The sequence below is a fragment of the Sinocyclocheilus rhinocerous genome, unplaced genomic scaffold (genome assembly GCF_001515625.1).
Source record: "Sinocyclocheilus rhinocerous isolate Xijiao unplaced genomic scaffold, SAMN03320098_v1.1 scaffold155, whole genome shotgun sequence".
Taxonomy (NCBI): domain Eukaryota; kingdom Metazoa; phylum Chordata; class Actinopteri; order Cypriniformes; family Cyprinidae; genus Sinocyclocheilus; species Sinocyclocheilus rhinocerous.
The window spans coordinates 311,223-322,591 of record NW_015661891.1 but is presented as its reverse complement, the minus strand read 5'-3'; the positions used below and the strand labels follow the sequence as shown (position 1 = coordinate 322,591).

General features: G+C 37.9%; 1 protein-coding gene across 1 annotated transcript; it reads left to right on the top strand.

Annotated features, from left to right (window-relative positions):
* The first annotated feature begins 382 nt into the window (after window positions 1-382).
* LOC107726822 (proton myo-inositol cotransporter-like) lies at window positions 383-11,078 on the top strand. The gene is made up of 4 exons (XM_016536524.1): window positions 383-1,097; window positions 8,743-8,902; window positions 10,260-10,468; window positions 11,026-11,078. The coding sequence occupies exons 1-4, from the start codon at window positions 563-565 to the stop codon at window positions 11,076-11,078; spliced, it is 957 nt and encodes a 318-aa protein (XP_016392010.1). The 5' UTR covers window positions 383-562.
* The last annotated feature ends 291 nt before the right edge of the window (window positions 11,079-11,369 follow it).

The window sequence follows — 11,369 nt, the reverse complement described above, 5'->3', positions numbered from 1 at the left end:
TAAATATGCTTAAAGTTCAAGTTAATTAAACAATTCGACTTTAATAAAACTTAAAGTTAATTAATAATGTTAATTAGTCCTTCTGTGTGAGACATTTGCATAATGCTATCTGGCTTGTTGTCTATCATGGAGGGCTTAAATAAATAAATAAATAAAGTGTCATTTTAACATTCACTATAAAAGAGTAGCCTAGATATGTGCAATAATAATAATTCCACATAAAAATGTTTTTTACAATGTTGTGAGATTAAGAGGAGGAAGAAGCTATTTGTCCAATAGATGTATTTCTCTGCACATGTGTGTTGATGTGTGGTTCTTTGACGCCATGCCCACGTCACGATGACGCTGAGTTCTACCTTTGCCTTCACGCTCATCACTGTCTGATGCTCCAGACTTCAAGCACAGAGCCGTGACACAACTTGAGAGGAGTCAGACCATACAGACCATTCATAAAACCACATCAACAACACAACAGCACACCAAGCTAGACTCACATCAGCCCACTTCTCCAGTTCACCCTCTTTGACTCACTGTGCACATTTATTCTTGCGGCTTTTCACTTATGTCCCGCAAATCCAGCGATGACTATAATCTGCGTAGTATGAGCAATCTGATGGGCGAGAGGAGGAAGCGAGCGTCGGATGATGGAGAGCGGAGTCTCATCAAGGCTCCGTCCAGCGCCAGCCTCAGCAGCGCCGGTCCCTCAGCAGCGTCCCCCGCGCCGGCGGACCTGGAGCGTGCGGCGCGCAAACAGTTCCAGCAGGATGTCATGCCGGGTTTCGTCTACGTCCTGGCCGTGTTCTCCGCTATCGGCGGCTTTCTGTTCGGATATGACACCGGGGTGGTGTCCGGAGCGATGCTTTTGCTCAAGAGGGACATGAATGTAACTGCCCTGTGGCAGGAGCTGCTGGTGTCCGGGACTGTTGCCGCGGCGGCGGTCTCCGCGCTGCTCGGCGCGTATCTCAACGGACTGTTCGGGCGGCGGGTGTGCATCCTCACGGCCAGCTTCACCTTCGCCATTGGGGCGATAGTGTTGGGATCTGCACCCAATAAGGAGGCTCTGCTGGTTGGACGGCTCATAGTGGGACTTGGGCTGGGTGAGTGAGACACACCTGACCGATGCTAATTCATTCAGTGTTGGCATCAGAAAAGTTACTATAGTAAACTTGAGGTTGTTTGGGGTCTTGCCATATTGCATTGTCTTTGAGTTTTAATCGATTTAAGCAATTTATAAACATAAAATATACAAATGATTATACATCATGCAGATTTATAAATAATGTTACGGTAAAATATCACTTTACTGTAAAAAGTTATCTTAAAGAGTTAGACTATTTCTACCTGATCTTACCCTTAAATATTGTTGGTGTAACCTAACATAGGCTATTTAGATTGATTCAGTTATGTTAAATAACATTTTTGGCAGTGTTGGGAAGGTTACTTTGGAAATGTAAATAACTGTAACTGATTACAGTTACATTTATTTTGTAATTAAATTAGGTAACGCCGTTACATGTAACTAGTTACTCCCCAACACTGATTTTTGGTAACATGATTTGAATAAAACCAATTACATTACTGTAGATGTTACCATAGGAAGCATTTAAGGTTACTATTTTCAGTCTAGAAATGGGGAAAAAATTGCAATTTAGAGTTACTAATACCATAATAGCCTAAATGGTGATACTGATAGATACTGAACATTTTGGCATACACACACACACACACACACAATTTATGTAAACATATGTAGTCAGGTTAATTTAGTATTAGAAAATAACATTTTAGACTTGAATAAAACCATATGAAGCACTATATAAAGTTACCTTTTTTAAATAAACTACATGAAAAGATGCTTGCCTTCTTTTTATTATTTTTTGAATATCTGCTAAAACCATATGAAGCACTATATAAAGTTACCTTTTTAAATAAACTACATGAAACAGATGCTGCTCTCCTTTTTATTATTTTTTGAATATCTGCATCATTGTTTTGAAAATGAGCACGACTTTGGTAGCTTTCCCTTTCCTCCTTTCCTTCATTTCAAACTGTATCTTTTCAATTTGGATAATTTTATTTAAAATGTATACTTATCTATATTTATCATTTTCAAACATCATTTATATTTACATCTTATATTTTATCAAGGATGTTCTTGACCAAGACTTTTGTCTGCTTAGTAAGTTCAATAACTATCTTGTTTAAAAAAAAAAAAAAAAACTTTAGTAAGAGCAAAATTATATATATTTTTTGCATTGAAATTATGCCAAAACTGCGGAATAGTTTTATTTTTTAAACATTTATAAAATAAAAGAAAGAAAGTAAGAAGCCGAAATAAATGAATAAAATGTAAAATAATAATAAATAATAAATAAATATTACTTAAATATGTTAATAAATGAATTACTTCAAATAACAAATACTAAATAAATAAATAAATAAATAAGGCTTTAAATACATAAATATGGTTACTTAAGCCCAAAACACACTGCACGATTTTAGCAATCCTATAAGATCACTGCATGTCACACTGTGGCATGGATCTAATAAACTTGGCTACGACTTGTGTGTAGACTGTACGATAATGACATCTATTGACTCGTACTCTACGACGCACGTTCCTATAGAATAATAAAACGTCATCAGCATGCGCTAGTAGTAAACAAAAAGAGCATGATAAATCACACTTTAGCAGTTGTATTTTTTATGTGTGCTGGAAAAAAGTTGAAGCAGTGAAAGAGGAAGAGATAAGTGCTTGAGGTAAGCAGTTTTATGTTTTAGCATGATGTCGCGTTGATTTCATGTCGCAATTTTATTTGTGGATCAGTAAACGTGGATCGTAGCAGCAAACACACTGTGCGATGATCATGCTGCATCGTAGGCTATCTTTGGTTGCAAGACTGTGACAACGGCCGTCTTTGAACCTCTCTCACTGTACAACATAAGATCACCGAATAGGAGCCACGATCACAAAAATCGCCATGATTGTTTCAAGTGTGTTTAGGGCTTTATACATATACACATGCCATCTTCTCTTGGTCTGTTCTCATCAGAGATATTGTAGACTCACTGCATTACTGTGATCTTCCTTGCTACTCTATTGGAGTTATTTCTGATTGCTTTTCATCTTTGTGTTGTCTTGCTACCTTGTTGTAGTGACCTTTTTTGGGATACCTTTTGTTCTCTTCAGAATAGCGTACACTGCTTGTGTTCAGCGGATATTCTCCAAAATGGCTCTACGGTGATGCGGAGAGACACAGAGGAGACAAATTGTTGAAACAAAGTCGTTATTTTTGTTTTCTTCGCGTACAAAAAGTATTCTCGTCGCTTCATAACGTTACAGTTGAACCACTGATGGCAGATGGACTATTCTGACAATGTCTTTCATACTTTTCTGGACCTTGACAGTGTAATTTACTTGGCAGTCAATGGGACCGTCACAAGCCTCCCGGTTTTCATCCAAAATATCTTAAATTGTGTTCCGAAGACGAACGAAGCTTTTACGGGTTTGGAACAACATGGGGGTAAGTGATTAATGACAAAAATGTTCATTTTGGGGTGGAGTAACCCTTTAAGTGCTATGAGACAGTTTTTAGTTTTTAATCTATTTTATTGTGGTCACACTGGGCTTTGCAGAAGCCAAATACACCAATTCAAATATCAAAAATCAATCAAAATAACAGCTAATTATCTGAACAGATGTGAATAGATGCACTGACTGAATGTACTTTTTTTATTGTTCATCTAGGAGATAACTAAAGTAAAGAATACAGACCTGACATGTTTGTATCTTTTAATTAGTCATTAGGTTAGTCCAGTGGTTCTTAATCCTGGTCCTGGGGACCACATCTCCCTTATCTGACACACTCAGTTCTGTTCATTGAGTTCTCTATTGACAAGCTGAAGATCTGAATTAGATGTGTTCAATTAGGTCTGATCAGTTTTTATAGGCAGCATAGATGTATCCTTCACTGCCTTTGATATCTGAATAGATATCAGTCCTATGTGTTCCATTCTTTGTCAGTTGAGCTAAAAAAATAAAGATGCTTCTAAAAGTTGCAATTGGTCCTCAGTTTGTGTTTTTGACCAACTTTTTCCACTACTATTATAGTAATTAAATATTTGCTTAGTTTTCACCAAAGCTCACTCTATTTGTTGTAGATTATTAAATTGTTACTCTGCCTCAGAAGTCTGTCTGAAATCAGTTTCTTCAGGTGCATTTGTGTGCAAACGCTACCTGCAAAGTCATTGCCTGATAAGGCACAGAGGCAAGAAGTCAGCTGCCTAAACTTTCGGCTTTCTAAAGCAGTCCTTGCTTAGCTGGTTCAGCTGTGCTGGAGTTGGGAACTCTGGGAAATCTGCAGGACAGAAGCTTTCTTGGTCTTTTTTAACTTTTTTGCCTTTTATGTAATGTTTCATTAAATGCAAACAGTTAGGTTATTTAGTGTATGTTCAATGTGGTTGATTTTCCTAAAGGATTTTAGACAGTCTTTTTAATTGCTTTGCTTAAAGGAACCCAAGTGAGTCATAGTGTAGAGTCATAGAGTCACAGGCTTTGATAAAATTTCATGCAGCGTTTCATTGAAAATTCAGACCTATTTTTAACACAGGCAATTAGTACAGAGTCAGAAGGATTCACATGATTTGATTGGGTGGTAAAGACTGACAGAGCTCCAGTAGCTCAAGTGGTATTTCTCATTAATGTGTTTTACAGAGCTTCCAAGAATCAGCTAAATATCCTGTGAGCATTTGGAAAGAGCAATTTGGCCTGATGCTTATTGTCTAGCATTATGCACTGTCATTAGGGAAGATTGGTGTTTTCTCAATCCTTATATTGTCTGGCTGACTAACTCCTTCTTGATTGCTTAAATCCAGAGAGTCACCATTTGACCCATTACACTCTGGACCATAATCCATATTTGCAGTTTTAAATATATTTTGCACTATTACTTTTAAAGCCAATCATTGTTTTTTTTGTGTAGTAGTCAATAACCATGTATACTTTCTTCAGGAAATATGAACATGTAATGTATTTTTTCCATTTCAAGTCTATTTTCAAATTACTTTTAGGAATAAATTCTTTTGTAACTTTCTTGAAAGGTCACTGATCTGATAATTGACCACTGACTTCTGGTTTAAGCGATTGAGCCCAATTACTTCCACACTGACCTTTGCGAAAACACAAAACCAGCAGAGGGCAAAACTAGGATCAGTTAAACCATCAAAATAATGACCTTTTCCTCAGCCCATTATCTTTATTTAGCATAGTTAAGACAGCAAAATACAGGACACATATATGGGTATACTGTATGTTCTTTCGTTATGTGAGTCAAGCCATTAATGCAGTGTTTGGAAACCCCATCTCAAGGGATTTGGTCAATTCCTCACCTTAACGTTCCTTCAAACCGGGCACAGAGCCTCGTGCTAATCACAGATGGTGTAAAGTAACAGTTCAGTTGGTCTGGTGTGATCAGAGAAGAAGCTACGCTATTCTGGCAATCGTCTGCTGTCTCCATGACTCCACTATCCTTGTGGAGCGAAAGGCCATTAGAGCGATGACCTCTCACGTTGAGTGTCTGGGGTAGTCTGCTGAATGAAGTGGATGTGTTTTTCCTTTAAAACACTGTCTCTAATAATAGAGGACAGCTACAGCTTCAGTTGGGAGTCTCACACTAATGAGTCCGCTCTCTAGTTTTGCAGCTGAAGAACAGTAAACCTAAGCAAAAGCAACTACAGTTTATTTAGCAGACATACACAAAACACCACAACAACATAGACAAGCGCCACTTCCTCCGACTGACTGTTACGGGCTGAGCTGCAGTATTGATATTGTGATGTATTCTTATCTTGTATACTGATATCAGTGGATTGATACTTGCTAAGTATTCCCTAGCGCTTTTAAGCAGATTTACTGATGGCCATTAATGTTGAAATATAACACTCAACACACAGTATCTCTCATGCAACATCAATATCCTTGTAAACTGCGATTCATTTGTTTGTGTTTTCGGTACATACATATTGACTTTTCAAAGCCTAGTGAGCTGCCTCGCTGTCTATATACGTATCTACCTTCTGAAGCAGCTTCCTAAACAAGACAAAACCTCATAAGTGACTGTTCTACTTCAGCATAGAAACCTTGTTACCAGCAGCACAATAATAACTCTCCCCAGGCTCACAGTTGCTTATAGAGTTAGCTGCTAAGCTAACCACATGCTCAAAAACAGATACACATATTTTATGAAAATGGTTAATTTTAATAAGAACCATTTTTAGCAATAGTGTTTAGTATTGATCTAATTTGTTTGAAAACTGTCAGCCATATTAGAAGAAACCTTTTGGAGATTGTTTTAAGCCCAAGACACACTGCATGATTTTCGGTTGTCCCAGACGAAATATTGGCGTCGTGAAACAATCGTGGCTCCTAATCGGTGCTCCTGTGACGTACAGTGAGAGAGGTTCAAAGACGACCGTTGTCATGGTCTTGCGACCAAAGATAGCTACGACAGTTTTCTGACAGTATCAGAATTACAGCATGATCATCTCACAGTGCGTTTGCTGCTATGACCCACGTTTACTGACCAGCCAATAAAAATAAGACATGAAATCAATGCGACATGGCACTAAAACATAAAACTGCTTACCTCTTATCCCTTCCTCTTTCGCTGCTTCCAATTTTTTTCAGCACACATAAAACCTACAACTGCCAAAGTGTGATTCATCATGCTCTTTTTGTTTACCACTAGCGCATGCTGATGATGGTTTATTCTTCTTTAGTAACGTGCGTCTGTAGCATACGAGTCAATATCATCATCGTACAGTCTGCATGCATGCCGTACCCAGGTTTATTAGATCCACGTCGCACAGTGTGATCTGCAATGATCTTTTAGTATTGCTAAAACCGTGCAGTGTGTAGAAGGCTTTAGTCTCAAATTATACATGTGATTCTGACTAAGATTTTGGCTAAAATAGACACCTACTAATGTATTTGGTGAAGTCCATAAAATATGCCCTGGTTTTGGGCAAATTACTGTATATGGCTGATTATTTGATGCAAAAATTGATAATATGATTCTGTAATCATAATTTGTGTGAACAGGAATAAAAGTAGTTGGTATTTTATTGCCACTAGTGTTCATTTCAGCTGGAAACTGAAGTGAAATGTATGTATAGGTACGTTTTTGGACAAAAATGTAAATAGAAGCACATTTTTCCAATAAGCCTGGGTTGGTTAGGATGCATCCATAGACAGTAGGAAGAAAAACAGCTCACTCGATTTTGAAACAGACCCTTCGAGACAACTGGGAGAGTTGTGGTTTCATTGGATAGGTGAACGTTTTGATGTTTTGTCCACGTATGAAAACTGAGGTGGCATGTTTTAAGCATGTACAGACAGATATCATATCATGCTCCACACAGCCATCTTTGTCATTTTGAATGATCCTTCCATGTGACATAAAAGTGGTCTTCCCACTTGTATAAATAAGGATTGTCTGTGAATGGCATTGTTGGATAACCTGCATCACTGAGGAGAATACATCCTTTGCTCATGTGAAATCACTGTCTTTCAAAATGTAAATGAAATGCCAATAACAGCTGTCGTCTCACAGTATTGATTAACCTCTTTGTGAGGCAAGCAGTGAGGCGTTCCCATGGCAACAGGTAAGTTGTCTGCCGGGCAACGAGAGCGACAGTGAACCAGGGCTATTAATAGACTTTATAGCGAGCGGTTATGTCGTAGATCTTTGGCAGATAAATGTGGGCATGGACTTTTTGTTTGCTCTCCTGTGTAAATATCATGTGAACATTGGTCCCGTCACACCACATTACAATTTCCTCCCCATCCCAATCTGTTGGAAGCAAATTCACATTTTATGGTGTCCTTGTTATTCCAGAAATCACTTGCTTGTTGAAAATGTGCATAATGTGACACATCTGTGATGTAATTGGTGGAAATGATAAGGATGTGTCCTGGCTGGATCATAGTTCATCATAGTTCTCTTGAGAGCCATGTGATTGGCAGGGAACACTGGTACACAAAGCATGTTCACTATGCATGTCACATATTCTTGTGTGTAACCCTCTGACAAAGCCCACAAGATGAGGTCTTTTGTAGATCTGAGAGACAATGTCAGTGTAATAAAGCTTTCAGTGTTCGAGAAATTTATTATGAGGTGCATGAATGCAGTACTAAATTTAGACTCAAGCATGCATGTTTGCTCATTTACATTAAACTTACTTTCATTAAAATCAAGAAGTTCATCATTGTCATAATGACCTATATGTTGTTCCAGATATGTATTATTAGTAGTAGTAGTAGTATTGTGTGGAACAAACTGAGAATAGTTTAAGATTATACTGAATATAATGAACGTGAATGGAGCTTGGACTGTCAACCTCCAAAATTGTAAAAAAACACATTAAATACCAACTTATAATGTAAAATCATATTGGATACTTCATGATTCTTTTATGAAGTGTTTATGGTGCTTTTATGTCATTTTGGAGCCCTAGTCCCCATTCATTTACATTATGGAGAAGAGCAGATAGTACATTCTTATGTATTTCCCATTTTGTGTTCCACTGAAGAAAGAACGTTATATGGGTTTGGAACAAGAGGTTGAGTAAAGGGTAGAATTTTCATTTTTGAGTGACTTGTTCCTTTAAGGTACTTGTGTGCCTTTTGGCATTACGCTTTCTAACCAGAGTGTAGTTTTGACTGCTATATATCTACGCTTTCAGGTATTGCATCCATGACTGTTCCTGTGTACATTGCTGAAACCTCACCGCCCCACCTGAGAGGACGCCTGGTCACCATCAACACTCTGTTCATCACAGCAGGCCAATTCACAGCCAGCGTTATTGATGGGGCCTTCAGCTACATGCAGCATGAAGGCTGGAGGTATGACCATCAAATCAAGGTTTTTTGGCAATATTTTTATGAGTGGTTCAGCTGCAGAATTTGCACGGAATCTAGAATTGTTCTTATTTCTTTGCTGTGGTGTCAAATGTAGAAAAATGTAGTTTTTTTTTTTTTTTTTTTTTTTTTAAATGAGCAAAACTGAATGATTTTCATGATGTTCATAATCTATGGCGCCATGGTATAAGCAGTGAATGAGATGCGAGCTTGCAGTCTGAATTAAATGTGATGAGAGAATGTATTTACTGTGTTGAATTGTCTACCTCTGTGTTATGTGAACGTCAGGCCTACTGGAAAGAATTGTCCTGTAGGGCAGATTTTGTAAATTGCATCATTCTCAATCTCTATAGCCTGTCAAAATAAACCTTCAGAACAATACAAAATAAACATTAAACCAGCTGTAAAATACCTCCCTCACTTTATGCAGCTGTTGCTCTGGGAGCGAAAATATTAAAAAGATAATATCTACTTGATGGAAATGTTGCCATCTACTTTTATCTACCCAAGCAGCAAAATCACAAATCGATCTATGTAAATGAAAGTTTTACTGCTTAACCAACAAACTGTCATGACCACAACTCAATAATCCATAGCAAATAATGATTTAAATATGACTTGTTTTATTTATATATTTTATTAAAATCATTAGGTTAAATTTTTAGATTGTATGGCTAGGTTTAGTATGAGCCAACTAAGTTTTTATGATTTTGTTACCTGTATGAGTTATTACGACTTGTTATGCTGACTCGTTATGATGGATTGGCTTTACTGGCATCTTCTTCTGGTAAATCTGATCTGATATATATATATATGTAAACTTCATTAAAACACCATACATTTACTTTAGAATCAAAGTAAATATTGTAAAAAATGTAGTAAACAAGGTGTATTTACATTGAAATTTTTCATACTAAATTTAGTTTGATTCATGCAACCCCATCTTATAATCCATACAAGATGAGAGTGTGGAAAACAAGCAAGCTAATTGTTTCAGTGGAAATAGAAAATTTGCACTGTAATCTTGTCAACTGAATAAAAAATGAATTCAGATCATTTGATTATCTTTAACGTAATCAAATTCAGTTTATTTCGGCAAAAGATTCAGAATTTGGGATCATTATAAAAACTTTTATTTAATTCATACCATTTTACAGTCTATACCATTTTACCATTAACATCATGTTTTGTTCAAATCAGTTGAAGACTCAAAATTAAACTAGCAACAAAGCGTAGGCACCAGCTGAGGATGTATATGTATTCTTATTTAAGAACAATGATTTTTTTTTCCTTCAGTTTCTCGAATTTCTCTTCCAATATTGTTTCTTTTTCATCTGTTTAGATATATGCTGGGTCTGGCAGTGGTCCCTGCATTGCTGCAGTTCCTAGGGTTCCTTTTCCTACCCGAGAGTCCTCGCTGGCTCATCCAGAAAGGTCTTACCCAGAAGGCCCGGCGCGTACTCAGCCAAATCCGTGGCAACCAGAACATTGACGAGGAGTATGATACTATCAAAAGCAGCATTGAAGAGGAGGAAAAAGACTGCGAAGGAGGTGAGAAAATAGTCTTGCACGCACTCACATATGCAAATAACTCAAAGAAACACAATTACAGTCATGGTTCAGTGATTTCATTAAACTATGGAAAGTACTCAAGTACACAAGAGAACACCATGTGGATATTGGAAAACCTAAGAAGCGTTAACATTTGCAGCATCAAAGTGCCCGGAAACCATTCGTTTTCAATAGGAATTGGTGAATTAGAGTAAAATGGGTATCAGAAACTTCTTCCGATGCAACAAAGTTGTGGTGACCAAAAGGGATGGGAATAAGGAATTGTGGTACAGAGTATTTTGGCACAATGCTCCATGTGTCAGGATTATGGACCTGTTTTGTGTGTTTTCTCCCTCATGTGCCCATATTTGGTCATTCCTGTTCCTGTCCTCGTTCTCTCATTATTAGTTGATTCCCCTCACCTGTCATTCCCTCGTTTAGTGTAGTATTTAGAGTGTAGTCTGCCCCATGTTTCCTTGTCGGGTCTTATACGTCTTCATGGAATTGCTCCGTGTGTGTCCTGCCTGTATTTAACCCCTTTCTGTGGATTATTAAAGACTGTGGGTGGTACTCTCCTGCATTCTCCTCGTTCCTCGTTTCCTCTCCGTAGGCAGTCGTGACAGAACATCGGACCTAATACAGTAACTTTATTTGTGTTTTCCGTGTTTTTTACAGTGTTTTTTGTTTCTGTTGTGTTCCCCATGGATCCCCTCGCCTCTAAGTTTTCCTCCCTTGCCCGTAAAGACCTTCCCTTCTTGGAGTATGCTGTGGAGTTCAGCCAGCTCGCCGTTTTAACGGCGTTCCACGACGCTGCGTTGAACTCCCTGTTCTGGATTGGGGCCAACTACTACCGCCCCGTCAACCTCCCAATTCTGGAATGCGTCTACCCCCGATCCAGAAC